This window comes from Mauremys reevesii, linkage group 7 (genome assembly GCF_016161935.1).
Source record: "Mauremys reevesii isolate NIE-2019 linkage group 7, ASM1616193v1, whole genome shotgun sequence".
Classification (NCBI taxonomy): Eukaryota; Metazoa; Chordata; order Testudines; family Geoemydidae; genus Mauremys; species Mauremys reevesii.
In genome coordinates, this window is record NC_052629.1 from 104697988 (window position 1) to 104715357 (window position 17370).

Genomic DNA, 17370 nt, shown 5'->3' on the forward strand with positions numbered 1-17370 from the left:
AACTTTTGCTGCCTCCTCCTGCCCCTTTGCTCTGAGTTTTCTGCCTTTCAGGACATGACTTGTAAAGCAAACGAGAAATAGGTAAAAGGTCCGAGACCGAGGAGACTGCAGGAAAGATCAGAGACCTCCACTTCTCTGTTGTGACGCTCTTACTCTCTGCCTTCCCTACAGGACGGAGTCTGTGGCTGAGAAGATGCTGACAAATTGGTTCACGTTCCTCCTGTACAAGTTTTTAAAGGTGAGTGTGGAAGAGACCACTAGCCCCAGGGGCCAGGGCCTGGCTTCCTTCCCTGTGGGAACCATCTCTGTGCTGTAATGGGATGTCGTGTGGATTGGGAGCCAGGAGAGCTGGGTTCTCTTCCCAGGTCTGCCATTGACTTGCTGTGTGACCGTGGGCATGTCGCTTCCCCAATTTGTGCCTCAGTTTCCCCCTCTTCCTGTAAAATGGAGCTAGTGATTCTGACTCACCTCCCCACAGGGCAGGGTCATGAGGTTAGATCCAATCCTGTCTAGCCTAACACAAAGGGCTGGTCTACACTGGGAACATTCATCTCTCAGGGGTGTGAAAAACCGATACCCCCGAGAGATGCAGCTATGCCGACCGTATCCCTGGTGTAGACAGTGCTAGGTCTCTGGAAGAATTCTTCCGTCAACCTAGCTACCTCCTCTCACGAGGGTGGATTAGGAGAACTCTTCCTGTTGGCACCGATGGTGTCCGCACTGGAGTGGCACAGCTGTAGTGGTTTAGGCGTACACATACCCAAAGTGTTTTGAGCTCCTTGCATGGAAAGTGCTAGAGCAAGGCCCGGTGCTCTTGTCACCTGAATCCTGAGCCCCCCCCCCCCCCTTCCCCCGCCAAAAGCTGCCATGTGCTGACTGAGGTGTTGGCAGTGTGGGGCAGGGACTCAAACAGCAGGAGCCAGGTAGACTGAGCAACACAGGTGCTGCTCTCACGCCCACATCCTGTAGGCCCAGTATGGCAGATCAGCAACGCAGGAGCCAAATGGCCTCTCAGTAGGCTGTTCTCCCAAGCTGTTCAGGAGGTGTCAGTGCCTTTAGAAGGAGCTCCGTTCTCTCAGCCAGGCTCATGGCTTCTCCATACCCACTTGGCACACTGCATCTGCGTTTCCTTCCTTGCACTTGCAAAACCGGTGGCCACAATTCACCCCGGCGCAGCTCCACCCGCGGTAGCAAGGAGGGAAGCTGAGGTGTAAATAGGGTGGGAGCATTTTTACCGCTGGCTCAGCTAATATTATTCAGTGGAGATAAAACCACCTGAGTGCTGTGTACTCGATTGCCCCCACCGTTAGGGCTGCACCAGTGGCAAATTGCAGCGGCTGAGTTGCCGGCAGAGTTTAGGGACAGTGGTCTGCTGCACGCTCCAGAAGGAAACAAGCTGGGTTAATGGTGCTGCCTGTTTGTCAGTCAGCAGAGCCACTTCCCCAGGACCTCGCCTGGTGTTTACTCAGCGAGTCCTGGTGGCACGGAGCCGTTTTTGTGCAATTTCATCCCTCATTAAGATAAAGAAAGTTTGAACCATTTCCAGGAGAGGAATGTGTGTGAGCAGGCGTCTGTGCGGACCTGGAGTGATAGCCAATGAGAGGTGATTTATAGTATCACTTACATGCACTTGGCGTTGTGCCTCTGTCTAGGGATGGCCCATATCTATAAAAATATATCGGTACAGTGTCTGTCGCTTTCCCACGGCAGGAGAGGAGTGAGTGTTCGCCTTTAAAACCCCTCCATGTCCTCCTTACTCCGTGGGTTTGCATTTGCGCATCACCCATTGCGTCACAAGGGGTTTCAAAAGGCTTTATAAATGCAGGCAGTGAACGATCCAGGCCTCGTGCCCTTCACCACAGCACGGGGGCCAAAGACACTGGGACAGACTCACATTTTGGGGAAAGTGGCAGGTGATCTCCGGGGGCCAGACCTTTGGAAATGATTTGCTCTTGTAAAATACAATTAAGTGCATTTGTGCACCTGATTTGCTCGTGGAATTGTGAGTGTGCGTGTCGTTGCACTGCTTGGACATGCTAATGCCCAGCGATGCATCTAGCTGGCTCTTTGCTCATGAAGTAAGTGCCGCTGTGTGAGCGAAGGAGGTTGCAAAGGCCCTCATATTTCGGTGCATGTGACTATGCGTATTCTAATAACGGGTTTCTGGCTGCGTGTGTGGGACATACGGGAGCTGGTCTCGTCCAGATGAAACCCACAGAGTGAGCTACTGAGATCGGCAGATTGTATTCCATAAAGGGTGAAGGGCTCAACCAATCCTGCTGGGAGTTGAACGTGCAGTTCAGGGGCTGGTTGTTTCAGCCTCCATGCTGAGCCGATGTCCTGTGTGTGCTTTGCCCTCCTTGCTGACGCCTCAATACGTTGTTGTCTGATTTGAAAGCTCCTCTGAGTCAATTCACTCGCTGTCTATCCTGGGGCATGACTCCCACTAAGACTTTAAGAGAAAAAGAGAGACTTGGGGAGGGGCCAGGAACATCTCTGTATGGAGAAGTTTGGCTAACTGGCAGCGGGAGCGGATGCAGTCTCCCAGGTCTAAAGAGCAGTGAAAAGAAGGATTATTTAGGGCAGTACCGAGGAGCATAATTAAAGGAAAATGTATGCAGATTACCAGGACAAACTTGCTGGCAGTTAAATCTGTTAGGCTGTGAGATAGTCACCCAGGAGAAGCGGTGGAAGTCTCATTGCTTGCTTGGGACACCTAAAATTAGCCTGGACAAAACTCTAGAAGATGTGTCTGATAGGGACTGCTCCTGCCTTGGTCTCAGGGAGAAGGAATGGGTGGGACCCGCTAGAGCCATGTCATTTCTGTGATTCTGCGAGGTGAGGCTTGCAGGTGGCAGGGAGAGGAAACCCCGGAGGTGGATGGAACAGGTATTGCAGCAGACAGTTTGCCAGCAGGGAAACATATGCCTTGCACCAAGTAGTGGTAATTGCGCATGTAAATTAGGCATGCGGCCGGGCTAGCCTTTTTGTGTGCACAGCTGCTAGGACAATTCTCAGAAACAACTGCCCTGGAAGGGCCCTGATGCCCTTTTTGTTTGAGCAGGGGTTGACCTGGTGTCTTCAGCTGATGTGAGCTGCTGCTGCTGATGATCTGGTGCAAAGCCATAGACGGCAGGGCCTCTTGTCTCTGGCTTTCCCCCAAGAAGAGCTTCCATAGAATCATAGGGTTGGAAGGGACCTCAGGAGGTCATCTAGTCCAACCCCCTGCTCAAAGCAGGACCAATCCCCAGATTTTTACTCTAATTCCCCAAATGGCCCCCTCAAGGATTGAACTCACAACCCTGGGTTTAGCAGGCCAATGCTCAAACCACTGAGCTATCGCTCCCCCCCCCGAGGAGCACGTACGGCCAGTTGACAGCAGGAGTGCAATGAGCAGGGTGCAATTTGTATACTCGCTGGCAGACGCATTTGCCCCCCATGCCTGCGTGCATTGTGCCCACGGTTTAGCAGGGTGGATGCACCCCCTGGGTACCCCCGTGGTGGCTAGCACCTAGAGATGCGGCTGCTCAGAGCGATCTGGCAGCATGTGACTCAGAGGAGCAAAGCAAGCTGGCCAGTCGTCATACACAACTGGGAAATTGCGTATTGTTTCTCGCAGTGCAGTGCAGGTGTCTAGCTCCACCCAGTGTAAGAATTAAACCGGTTCTAGGATAGGATCCCAGAGCTCCTCTCTCCTCCTGTCTAGGTGTCTCCTGGCCCTGCCTCTTGAGGAGGAAATGGGGACAGGCGGCAGCAGTGGAATCAGCAAGGCCTGGTGCTTTCATAGGGCCCTGCAGCAACATTCATCAGACTCTTAATGAGACACCTCAGGGGAAGGCAGAAGGGAAAAAAATAGAGACGAGCATTGAAAAATGCATGGTATTAGGTGCCTGATGAGCTAAATCTCGTCAGTAAGACACTGTGAGCATTTGCTGGCTTAGCTCAGACTGCCTAGGGCCTATTTCCTCCTCCTCCCCCCCGCCATTGTATGCACTGTACAAACATTCCCTTACACGCCTCCTTCCTGCAGCTTGTTTTGCTCGTGTGAGGGAACTTCTCCAGGAGTATTTTCCATTGTAACTTTTTCACAGGCACACTAAGTGCTGGCAATGGTGCAGCCGGAAGCTTGGGCAGAGTTGCATTCTAGAGCCAGGCTGCCCTCTGTGCCGTCGGGGCGGCACATCATTGGGTATGTTTCAGAGAGGAGATCCCACATGGGTGTCCCTGGGCCCCTCTTTTATTTTACTTTCTGTAGCAATCTGGAATTGTAGAGAGCTCCTAAGGGAACCATCTGGTCAAGGTCAAAGCACCCCCACCAGTTTCTGGGTAGCGTCCCTCTCTCCGACCTGGTTGGGAGGAGGTGAAAAGTGGTGGCAATGCTTTCCTCCATTCAGGGGAGTGTAACCATACCGGGCTAAGATGGCCTGTCCCACGGGATGCTTTGCAGGGTTCCACTGACATTGAGAATGGGATCTGCTGCAAACAGCTGATTGCTGGCTCTCTTGGGCACTGGCTCCAGATCACTGGTCGCTATCTCACAGCAGTGGGAGTGCATTGTGGATTCCTTTCAGATCACCTGGGGGACATGCACTCCAGCTCCACAGTGAGATGGCAACCAGTCCGGGTGCTGTCTGTCATCTTTGCTTCTGCCTGGAATGGACCAGAGAGTTAGTCAGAAAGAGTAAGGGGAAGGGGAGAACTGTCTGGCATAGGGCCATTGGTAATAGACCACAGAGCCTTTCACCTCTTATACACCTCTACCCCGATATAATGCGACCCGATATAACATGAATTCGGATATAACGCGGTAAAGCAGCGCTCGGGGGGGGGAGGGGCTGCGCACGCCGGTAGATCGGAGCAAGTTTGGTATAACGCGGTTTCACCTATAACACAATAAGATTTTTTGGCTCTCGAGGACAGCGTTATATCGGGGTAGAGGTGTATTTGATTGTGGCAGGGAGAGACCAAAAATCATTCCCATCTAATGGCCCACCTAATGGTGACCTGTGTGAAATGCTCAGGTGGTGTCAGTCCAGCTGCAAGAGAACAGAGGTCTGCAGTGTGGAAAAACCACCATGATTGGCACTAATTGCTCCCCCTTGCTGGAGATCTCGGCAGAGAAGCCAAGGATTGAATGGACTCTAGGGACAGACCTGTCATTTTTAGAGGGGGTCTCCGCAGGCCTGGGTGGAGGAAGCTCGTTCTGCAGTTGCCTGGGCTGAACTGCTTCCTCTAGGCTGGCAACCTGTCACCATTCCAGAGCGCTAAACTTGCTTTAAAGGATCAAATTGGTTAATTAGTTAATGTCTCTCCAGCCCTTTGCATACAGAAAGCCCCATATTCCACATTCATTTTCTTTCAAAAAGGGGGATCTGCAGAGCCTCACTGGGCTGGAAAACGAAATGGGTCAGTGCTCAGGGGTGACATTTTTAAAAAGCAATCTGCTACGGCAGCGGGTTCCTGTAGAGAGTGGGGCCGGACTGCCGGCGAGAGGGAGAAAACTGCGTGCTGAGAATGGAGCAGATAAACGAGATGTGACCACGAAGGCTGCTCCAATTTATTCTTCATCTGTGTCACTTTCCCCTGGCTGGGAGTTTTACAGGAGCTTTTATAAGCAATCAAAGGAAGTGACTCCCTTTCTTTACTCTCATGAAAGCAGGCAAAGAAAGCGAACTAGAAAGGCAGGCGCGTCTCTGCTGGCTGGAATGGAATTGCTGAGCGGGCTGGTTGGTTTACGGTCATTATTTTGCTTTTGCGTTACGAGGAAGCTATTAATAAACAGCACAGCACCCACACTGGGGCTCTTTCTCTCTCTCTCTCTCTTTTCCAAGCTGACTTAATGAAGCCAAGTTTGCAAATGAAACATAATTTCAAAGACAGGCGTGTTGTCGGAAGGTCTGGGGATGATGTATGCCTGTTCCTGCTCGTTAGCAGCTGTCTCTTTAATTACCGCAGATGCTAACGAGATGCTAACAGCATATGGTGACAGGGAGAGCAGCCGCACTTTGCACCAAAGTACAATTTATTTGTAAGGCGGGCGGGTTGGGGGGGCGGTGCTGGTTGGGTGGAAGCTGATGGAATTTTTTCTTGCCCCCCCGGCCCCTCTTCCTGTCCCTGTTTGGTCAGGTAAAGCCTGCTCCTGGGAGGGACATGCAGTTCAGAGGGATGATGCAAGTTGTGGGGCACTATGTTAGCAGTGTCATTGCTGTGGGACTTGGCTCTCCTGTTTCCCCCACTCCCACGTCCCTGCTCTCCCAGCCCCCCTTCCATCTCCTCACCACTTCCATTTGCCCTGACCCCGGTTCCCGTCCCCCCTCACGCTCCACCCCTGGCGCGCGATGATACCGTACCTACACCCTTGGCCTGGCCGTGTCTCTTTTGAGAATGTTGCAGTTCAATACATTTTCCATTGTGGCCCCTTTTCTTGCATCACTATCCTGTAGTACTGCTCATTTCCATTTGTCTCCCCCCCTACCCCTCTTTATGGGGCAGTGGTGGCTGAAGGGTTGCTGAGGAGTCGGGTAGCACGTTGTTTGACAGTGAGGACATGCCCTGCTTCCAGGGCCGGTGCAACCACTAGGCGAAGGGGCACCCAGGGCTGTCCTTAGGCATAGGCAGCTGGGTAGGGCACCTGAAAATTTGGGGCACCACTGGGTCTTAGTGTCCACTCTCCTGGTTTTCCTATCCCTGTTCTGACCCTTCCTGCAGGCTCTGAGTCTTCCTGGGAAGGGGATCTAGTAGTTAAAAGAGAAAAAGTCTCCAGCCTGCCAGAGCTATTAGCACAACACTGAAACTGTTAAAGAGCCATTCAAGGGGCAATGAAGACATTTAACAGGCATTTGCCAACCCCCAGGTATCTACTGTCAGTTTCTGAACGTACTGACACAAACAGTTGCTCAGGACTGTAATATTTACTCAGAACATGTCGGTCTACAGGTCCTTAGTTTAAAATTTACTTTAAAAATATTTCATTAGTGAGTTGGTGAAGATTATAAAATCACATCTCTAAAAAAAATCCTTGCATAGATTTTTAGATGCACAATCATCCTTAGCCTTAAATGCTTGGATCTTCAGACATACGGTTTTTTAAATAAATTCTTAAAAAGAGCACCCTTATCTAAAATACACATTTTAATTACTATAGTAAAAAAACTTACTTCCAAAGTCTTCCTGTCCTTTCCGTCCATCCATTTCTCCCTTCACGCCCTCTCCCCTTCCCCCTCTCTCTCCCGCCTCCCCCACTGAAGGAAGCAACAGCCCTTTGCTTCCAGATAGCCGGACAAAGAGTTTCCCTTTCTTTACTTCTGACTATCTGATGAAATAGTTTTAAGCAAAATCAGTACCTTAGTAAGATACTTTGTTATTCCTAAAATCTTTGGAAACATATTTTTTTTAAATTGGTGAAATTTCATAAACGTGTGTATTGTTATGGAGATCACACACAGTAAATTAGTGTTCCTTTTTTCTAAAAGCAATGAACATTGTTATGAACACACTAAACCTCGTGACTGATTAATTTAAAATAATGTCTGTTTCAGTGAGTTAAAGATGTAGTAATCTGGAATGAGTACATTTAAGAGAACATTTAAAATATAAAATTAGCTTAGAAATACTGATTGAGAAAATGTAAAACAGAGAAGAGCTGCATCATGTATTCCATAATATTGAGTGTTGTATTCAGCAAGACAGCTGACTCGCCCTTACTACAAAGTTTTTGCAGATAAATGTCTGATAAACTTCAGGGCATATCAAAAAACCTGGGACTGACATTTTTTATTCCCAAGTTTAGTGCTTTTAATTAGGTACCTTCTGCATGTCCATTCTGCGTGAGGGAGAGGGTACAGGGGTCTCTGTGGGGAACTGTGACCCTCCACCACCGTGAGGCGGGCCGGGCGTCTTGTTGTTCTTTCTGCCTTGTCCCTCTGCCCCTGCCGGGGCTGCAAGCTCAGGCTGCCGTGGGGCATAGGGGCACCAGTTTAATAAGACTGCATAGGGCCCCATAAATCTGAAGGACGGCTCTGGGGGTGCCAAAAAGCGGTGCCCTGGCTCGGCAGGGAGGAGCCGCCTTCCGGAGGCACCGGAGAGTCAGAGTGTCCTGCTTGCGGCAGTGGTGAGCCCCAGCCATGGAGGAGCTGGCGCGGTGCAGCGGGGCAGGAGCCCTGCAAAGGCAGCAGCACCGCTAGCGGGGAGCAGCCGCGCCCCTCCTGCCCAGGCTGCGGCCTGGCGCCTCCCCGGGGGGGGCTCCTGCAGGCTACAGCAGATGCATGCGGGCAGAGGCCCCCGTGCGCTGCCCAGCCCCCCCCTCGCCATGCTCGGGCTTTGTGGCTCCCGGGCATGTGAGCCGCCGCCGGGCACAGGGTTGTTCCATATTAAACTTTAGTTAAACTCCCAGGTCAAAATTAAGAATGGAAATGTGAATAATTTAAACCTGTTTTGGGCCGGCAACAGGGTCCTGAGCCTGCTCTGGGAGGGGCAGTGGCAGCGGCGGCTCATGCTACCGGGAGCCGCAGAGTCTGAGCGATGAGTCTCCTTGCAGTAGCTGAGGGCTTCCTTGAAGGGATAAGGTTGGTGTCTGGTGCTTTCTCACCTCTCGCTCTTCCCCCCTCTCTTTACCCCACAGGAGTGTGCTGGAGAGCCTCTCTTTATGCTGTACTGTGCCATCAAACAGCAGATGGAAAAGGGACCCATTGACGCCATCACCGGAGAGGCCCGCTACTCGCTGAGCGAAGACAAGCTGATCCGGCAGCAGATTGACTACAAAATGCTGGTTAGTGCAAGCGGGAGCCTCGCCCAGGACTGGTTCTTGCCAGGACCCCTAGGTTCAGCTATTTAACGAGGTCTTTGAGGCGCCCAAGGTACTTTGCAGAGAGCAGTTTGTGTCTCATTTTTCTCTCTCTAGCATCCCTGGTAGTGCCTCTTACCCTGACCACGTTGTTCCTCACGCATCCTGGGCTGGGGAGGGTGGGTGGCATGACAGGGCTCGCCATCTCGGCAGAGCTGGGAGAGCTGAGCGCAGGACGGATGGATGCAGTGCACCGACACACCCTGGGGCCCTGACAGAGATGGAGGGGGGAGGAGATGCTACTGAGCATAGCCCACTGTGGGCAGGGGCTTGGACCAACCAGCCGATGGGTTTTCTGGGGTGGGATGAGGATGTCTTTGCAAAGGGCAGAGATGGCTGCAGGTATATATCTTCTTCCTTCTTTTCAGAGCCTGGAAGTAGGTATTAGCTCTCACCTCCTCCCACCCCACCCACCTTAATTGCCTTGTCTCTCCAACCCCTCTGGGTGATTCAGTAAAACCCTTCCCATGACTAAACCCAGTGCTGACTTCTCCCTGCTTATCTTCACTTGGATTGCTTTGGAAGTGTGGGGGTGGGGGGGTGGTTACCCTTCCGTTGCCTCTTATCCACAGAACATGCATTGAACTCTTACCATTCATAGCTAAGGGCTTGTCTACATTAAAAACACTGTAGTGGCACAGCTGGGCCACTGTAGCGCTTCAGTGTAGACAGGAGGGGTTCTCCCATTGGCATAGGAAATCCATCTCCCCACTCAGGAGCTTGGATTTTTCACAGCCCTGGCTGATTTAGTTAATCCAGCCTAATTTTCTAGTGTGGGCCAGCCCTACGATTATGTAGGAATAGTCTCCCTGAAGCACCATCTATTGCTTTGTCCCATCAAGACATCTGTGAAGTTGGAACTGCTGATTGTCCCATGTTGTGCTCTCCAGAAGGTGGGGACAGGGACTTCTCCTACTCCACCTTTTCTGGAATATGTCCAGGCATGGGTGTGGCTCAGGATTGCACTGTTTTATGGGTTTGTTCTAGTTTGCTGGCTGCTGGGATCCCCTTGTTGATATCTCTCTGCCTTCCTGGGGCGAGGGGGTTAATAATATTCAGCTTTGGGGTTAGGGGAATGCTTCAGAGCTGCCACTCCTCAAAACTAACTGCCCCTGAATGTGGAGGCACAGCCAGTAGACAGCTGTGTGACCTGTGCCCCGGGTTATATGTTCCTAGCCAAAGGTGAGGTGCGTCCCATCACACAAGTCTCTCTGCTTCCCTGTGCTGCACAGACGCTGAACTGCGTGAACCCTGAGAATGAGAATGCCCCCGAGATTCCCGTCAAGGTTCTGAATTGCGACACCATCACACAGGTGAAGGAGAAGCTGCTAGATGCCGTCTACAAGGGCGTGCCCTACTCCCAGAGACCCAAGGCAGGAGACATGGACCTGGGTGAGATTAAGAGACAGAGGCATTGGCCATATGGGTAGACAGATGGAGCATCAATGTTGACTAGAAGATCTGATGCGAGGGGCCACAAGCTAGTCTGAGTGTTTCCATAGAAGGTGGAGGCAGAGCACCTAATGCAGGTGTCTTGTAGAACACATGGCCCAGAGGGACCATTACATTTGATCCTGTCTTAATCCACCACTGTGTAACAATGGGGAACATGTATCCAGTAGCTATGGGCTAGCTGTTCAGTATGCAGGGTACACACAGCAGTGTGTATGACGGGAACAGCTTGGTGTTAAATGCTCCACACTGGCATGCAGGAAACCTGACTACAATTCCCAGGCCTGGACTCCTACCCTCCGGGCTGCCCAGGACAGGCCATGTAGCAGAGATGATGTTTTTGGACCCCCGAGAGGGTGGGAGAGCCACACATCTCCCAACAGCGACCCTGGGGAATGGTTTGAAGGGAGCATTGACTGGTGCTCCAAAGCAGGGAAGGAACCATTCAGTCCCTTTGGCTGGGGTTCTGGTGCTAGTGGCTTTGACCTCAGAGCAACGGCTGCAAACTATGGAGGGATCCTCACGGTGACGACAAAGATGGGAGGAACCTGGGAATAAAACTGTGCGTTGTAACAACTGGAGGGCGGTGGGTTGGGGACATCTCTGGGTTGGTTTGTGATCTGCATTCCTGGCAGTGGGTTGAGACTAGAGCAGAGGAGACCAGAAATGGTGACCCATCCCGTTCCCAGCCAGGAGCTAAAGTTAGCTCAGTGATGCCAGGCCCAAACTGATGCCCAGTCTCTTCACTTGGGTGCTTAGAAATTGCTTTTACCCAGCGTCACGCCCAGTGCATTAGATACTCAGTAGAGGGAGAAGCTTCCTACCCGTTTGTTCCAGGGCTCTAGAGGCCTGGCTCCTTCTCTCTCCCTCTTCCCTTCCCATTCGTTTTGTGTCCCATCTAGAGTGCCACTAACTCCCTGCCTTTCTCTTTCATCGGTGCAGAGTGGCGGCAGGGCAGGATGGCCCGAATCATTCTGCAGGATGAAGACGTGACCACAAAGATAGATAATGACTGGAAAAGGCTCAACACCCTCGCCCACTACCAGGTCGGGTCACCCCCGGGGGCAAACCACTGGGGCAGGGCAGTGGGCAGTTGCCAGCTGTCAAGGAACTTGGCCTAGTCTGGGTACCTGGAGGTTTAAGACTCTTCTCTAGCATGTTGTGGGAACTGGGTTTGGCTGCTAATCCACATCCCTCACTTCTAGTGCTGCAGGGAGACCAGGCCAGAGGGCCTAATAGCCACTGCTCTGGGCTGGCATCTGGAGACGTAGGTTCACTGCCCAGTGTTTCGGTCTCTGGTGCTGGCGGGCAACATCTGTGAGCCTCACAGAGTGGAGATGAAGCTGCTCATCTCCCTGCCCAGCAAACCCACCGGCGAGTGAGGGAACAGCATCTATTGGTTCTGATGAGCATCCCGTTTAGTGCTTCCAAGATGGAGGGATAGGACTGCAACCGGAGGCCTTCACGGGGTGTGTGTAACGGGATAGGAGATTGTTTCAGGGCTGCATCAAGGCTTTGGGGAACCCTCTCCTTTCCCAAGTGTCAGTGAAGGGACCCCTACTGTCTTATCTGAATTTCAAGGCAGCTGTTGGGATTCCCATTGAAACCACTTAGATCCAAGATCTTGCTACCCCCAGAGGCTCTGTTGTGTGGAGTCGGTGGAGAAGGGTGGTTCTGGTTTGCATTAGCTGGTGATTGGAGCTCTAGAGGTGCAGTGCAGGGGGAAGGGGCACAGGGTTTCCTGTGTCATTAGTGGACCCTGAAAGCTACTGGTTTCTCACCGCTGCAGTAGCATTCCCCTTGCTGTGCAGAACCTCTCTGTGCATCTCCATGAGTCACATTCTGGTCACACTGCTCTGCCTTTAGGTGACTGACGGCTCCTCTGTGGCACTGGTGCCCAAGCAGAACTCGGCATACAACATCTCCAACTCTTCCACCTTCACCAAGTCACTGAGCAGATACGGTGAGTGAGGAGGAAATCCCACAGCCTGCTCTCTGGAGCCAATGGGAACAGCCCTTCTGGACGGGCCAGGGACGAGGGTGTGTACGCACAGCACAGAACAGAAAAGGAGGCAGACTACAGCATGCATGATGTATTGAAACAAGCACCACCAAACTTCCCAGCTCTCGTGTGCCCTCCCGTTCGCTTTGGGCTCCATCCAGACTATAAGCACAGCCTCTGGTAACCATGTGCCCTCCTCCTTTACTGGTGCAACGTGGTGCACAGGGGCAAACAGGGAGAGCTGCTAAGGGATCTCCCTTCCTAGACAGCAAACACACAGGTTGCAAATTCAGATAGGCACAGGGACATCCGAGCCAAGGAAGGTTTGTGTAAGTGAATTTCAGGTGCACAAGAGGTGCTGCATTGGCAGCTTGTAGCCTGAAGTCCTTTGTGCACCCCAGAACAGGTACAGTACAAGGAGCTGCAGAGCAACGTTGCTCACACTGTCCTGCCACTGTGCCTCCACCCTGGTTGGAAGGGTCCATTCTGTCTGCTAAGACTAAAACAAGGAGCCACATTGTGGGTGTGGTTGTGCTGTGGACACCTGTCTGCAGGCGAAGGGAAGGGAGGTGGAGAGGAAGCAGACAAGGATTAGGGTTTCAGTACAGGAGGGAAGGGAGGTTCCCATTATGTTTGGTTTTCCCACAGAGAGCATGCTCCGGACAGCCAGCAGCCCCGACAGTCTACGTTCACGGACCCCCATGATCACGCCCGACCTGGAGAGTGGTACCAAGCTTTGGCACCTAGTGAAGAATCATGACCACATGGACCAGCGGGAGGGAGACCGGGGCAGCAAGATGGTGTCCGAGATCTATCTGACCCGTCTGCTGGCCACCAAGGTACAGCACCGGGAAGCAAGGCTGCCTGGTTGCATTCAAAGTGGGAGGTGAGGTGGGAGATGAGGGTGCTGACTGGGAACCATTCCTGGGATCCCCTTGATTGTGCCAGCCAGCCAGCTTCCTTGCCTGGTTAGAGTACAGGTCAAATATAGATAATTCTAGCTAAATGCCTTTAATATCTCCTATGGGCAGGGAGCAGTCTGGAATCAGGTTCATGCAGCTACCGCGACCCACCCTTTCTCTGATCTCCCAGCAGCGTGGCCCCAGAAGTTTGTCCCTCCCACCGCTACAGCTGCATCAAGCAGGGTTCAAAATGTGCCCCATCTGTCCTGTTGCCTCTGTGTTCCACCAGGTGGCTCTGCCCCTCCCCTGTTGCTCCATAGTCCACCAGATAACTCTGCCTTGCTATCTTCAGACTCAACCCCCACCAGTGCCAAGGTCCACCATAGGGCTCAACCCCCATTCCTGCTGTCTCTTCACCTAACCAAGCACTTGCAGCACTGATTACATCTGGCGAAGGAAATAGCTGCAAAGCCCAGTTTTGCTGCCAGGCTGTTGAAGAAGCAAAGCTTCCGCCCATCCTGCAGTTGCTGCAAACACTGATTTTCCCCACTGCTCGTTGTTCGGGTGGTGAGAGATGTTATCATTTTACCAGTTCTTTGCATTTGCAAAAGAGGGGCTGGGATAGCTTAGGACACAAATGCCCTAAATTCTGCCATTGCCACATGTATGGTCAATAGGAGAGGCAGACGAAATCCTACTGCTGTGATTTGAGGGGAGGGACCCCCTGTTAATTGCAGGAGCTGAGATACACATGCTATAAGGTATTCCTTCTCCTCCAAACCAAGCCCCACCATCAACTGTAGCAGTCGGCTATGGACTTTAACTCCTTCACTGCTGGTGACCTGCACTGCTGTTATATTTCCAGTGGCACTCTGTGGAGCTCAGTGGCATGGTAGAACAAACCTGGAACATTGAGAAGCAAATCAAATGTCTTCTGCCCACGCAGAGCTAATGTAGTCAATAACACAGCAGGTGCATTCTATCTGGGATGGACCTGGTGCATTTGGCCGCAAATCAGAGACATCAGACTGTAATGTATCAGGGGAAGGGACCATGTCTTATTTCTTTGTATAGTGCCTAGCACACTTTTGAGGTGCTCAGTGAAGAAATAATGATGATATACTTCCTACATTTGGCATCAGGGCAAGTACATCTTACCTGGGCTTGCTCAAAACCTTCTGCAGCACAGCAGCTGCTGTATGTCTGAGACTGACATAGAAAGGAAGGGGAGGCTACGGCACTGAATCAGGACTCAGGAGCTCCAGGTTCACTTAGCACTTATGTGTCTGTGTTCCGCATCTATATAATGGGATTAATACTTCTCCAGCTCGTAGGGGAGCTCAGAGTAAATTAATTAATGTTGGTGAAGGACTCAGACACCCTAATGGGAGTCACTTGGTCTATATGGTATTTTTCATTTGATTAGTTAACTCCAAGTAGTTCCTGTCAGTTGGGTTTCCAAGTTGAGCTCTGCTCACCAGGGGTTAAAAGCCACGCCCACGTCTGTCTTTGGAATCCAGTAACCAAACAATACAGCGCCATAAAAAAATGAATCATCCAAATGGGTTTCCTTCATTATTCAGACAGGGCAGTGACCATGAAGGAGGGACTATGCCATGCTGTAAAGCAGCACAATATATTTATCTTTTGGGGTGGACATGTAGTGGCTCGAGTTATGATGCCAGACAACACCCCAGAATTTCTGACACAGCCTTGTGAGATCTTGTCACCACAGAGTATTCTCCCCATTAAGGACCAGTGTGGTTCCATTGATTTCCTTGATACCTCCTTTGGCTTCGGCCCTCCTCCCCACAGCCCCGTCTCGGATGATGGCCCGTTACTGGTGATAGCAGTGATGTTAATATCTGAAATTGATGGCTAGCCCCATTGCTTTCTCCTTTCTTCCAATGCCTGACTTTCTGGGCAGCCACTCTCCCTTTCTCATCTCCAGGGCACCTTGCAGAAGTTCGTCGATGACCTGTTTGAGACCATCTTCAGCACGGCGCACCGCGGGAGCGCCCTGCCCCTGGCCATCAAGTACATGTTCGACTTTCTGGACGAACAAGCCGACAAACATCAGATCAACGATTATGACGTCAGGCACACCTGGAAGAGTAACTGGTAATTGGGCAGGTGCCAGGGGAGGGAGAGGTGTCAGCCGTTTCCATTTGTATTATCCCAGCTAATGAATGTCTCCAAGCTTCTGAGGTGAAATTTGGTTATGCCAACCTCAGCCAGGGCAGATTAACGCTCAAAGTGACCTGGCACCTAAGCCTACTTGTATACCAGTATTGCTTGGGGTGGGTGAGTGCCAGGCACATTCTGCTATAACAAGTAGTCCCAGCCATGCCACCCTTCCCATAAACGTCATATCCTGAAGTACTAGGTGCTCCATGATTGAAGTATGCTGGGCTGTGCAGTTAAATGCCCAGTTCACCTGGAGATTCCTGGGATGTGGGCCACTAGCTCCCTAGGCACCTTTGCAAACCACAGGCTATATTTTCATACCACCCGTCCTACCAGTGTTTGTGATGTGCACTCCAGCCCGCCACATAGCCAAGCATGTCGTAATGAAGGTAGTGTAATACCACACATGCATCCTCCCTAGCCGAGCCTGAAGAGCTGACCCATCAGGCTTGCTAATCACTTCCAGGAAAGGGGGGCAGGTGCTGAGGAGATCTCCGTGAGCAATGTGATGGGGCTAGCACTCCACTGTGTATAGGCTTCGCTTCTCCACAACTCCCCCCTCGCCTGGCAGTCCTCTTTTCTGCTGCCTCGCTGATTTCATCTCTCTGATCTCCTTGCTGCTACTGGCAATGAGTACATACGTTCCCATGTCTGGCATTTGTTAAATGGCAGCCAAATTGCTTTTGTATAGTTCAGTAACTGTCGGCAATTAGCAGGGCAGGAAAAGAAACATTTTTAAATGGAGATATGAGAGTGCGGAAGCACTCGGAACTGATTTATAACTCTGCTTTCTATATTAAAGGAAGGAAGGAGTTGGTGGTGGGAGGGAGCCCAGTTCCACAGGGCCTGGGATGCAGGCTCCTGCATACTAATGTTCACGCTTATCTCTCGGCGCTAATTCGATGTGTGGAGCTGATTTCTTGAGGCCGCTCCCTTCACGGATTGAAATATGTATGTGCATCCAGCACCCTCATTATAAGAGTCCCAGGGAGCCCAGCATTTGGCATCTTAGACAGAAGCATTGTTGATGACACAGGGAAGCTTAGGAGGGGTTCTCAGGAGCTTTATACCAGGGATCGATCTCTGAGGACCTTCTAATGAGAGTTAGATGCTACTGAGAGGAGGTGAAAGAAGGATAGAATAGAAGAGGGGCATGCATATGTGCTGTGAACAGGCACATGGTCTGTCACTAGCCAGGATTCCCCTCTTGTGCTGTGAGCCCATCTGATTAATAGATTTATCATCTCAGTATCTGATGTAGCCTACGTTTTCCTCAGATAATAAATGCCCTAGTGAGTCCCTTAAAGAGCCCAAAAATTCTCCTCCCATATGAGCCTGTCTGGGACCTGTGTAAAGTTCCCCAAGGGGTTTTAGAAAGGATCAGCCGAGGGGGGAAGGAGATCTTGCACAATTTCTCATAAGCCATAGGCTCTGGGCATAAGCAAAGGCTGTTCCATGGGAATGGAACCCGCTCCTATGGAATGGGAGCAGACAGCTGAGCCGGTCCTAGGAACCGAGGCAGTAGCAGTGTTCGGAGGGGTTAAACAGACCTCCTGAGGTTTTGATCAATGGGCTTTGGAAGCTTTGGTTTTCTGATAAGGTGGGATTTGGGGTTATGAGTGTGTGTGAGGAAAGGGGAGGGGAAGGACACCCAGAGGACTTGGAATGGAGACGACTCACTTGGGAGGTGGCAGTTGGACAGGAAAGAGAGGAAGAATACTGTGATGGTCTTCCTTTAAGATCCTTGAAGACCCCACTGTGGCCGTGGGCCAGCAGGGAACTATTCCAAAGCAAAGTCTCTCCGAGACCCCTGTGCCATACAAAATCTTTAGGAGCCCCTGCAGTGTTGGAGCTACTTCAGAGGGAATGCATTAAAAACACCATTCACTGACGTAAATTCCAGGGACACCCTCCCTAGGCCTTGGGTACGTGAGGTTTGTAGATTGTCCTCCACCAGCACCCATGCCCCAGATAGCTACAATAAC

At 51.5% G+C, this 17370-nt stretch overlaps 1 protein-coding gene across 4 annotated transcripts in view; it reads left to right on the plus strand.

Annotated features, from left to right (window-relative positions):
- The window catches only part of PLXNA1 (plexin A1), a 267745-nt gene that overhangs the window by 230415 nt on the left and 19960 nt on the right, over window positions 1-17370 (plus strand). For all 4 annotated transcript variants that reach the window (XM_039547182.1, XM_039547183.1, XM_039547184.1 and 1 more), the window contains exons 23-29: window positions 172-238; window positions 8621-8767; window positions 10075-10234; window positions 11237-11340; window positions 12161-12257; window positions 12945-13135; window positions 15150-15319. In XM_039547182.1, coding sequence (XP_039403116.1) covers window positions 172-238; window positions 8621-8767; window positions 10075-10234; window positions 11237-11340; window positions 12161-12257; window positions 12945-13135; window positions 15150-15319 — 936 coding nt within the window. The remainder of the gene's footprint in view (window positions 1-171; window positions 239-8620; window positions 8768-10074; window positions 10235-11236; window positions 11341-12160; window positions 12258-12944; window positions 13136-15149; window positions 15320-17370) is intronic.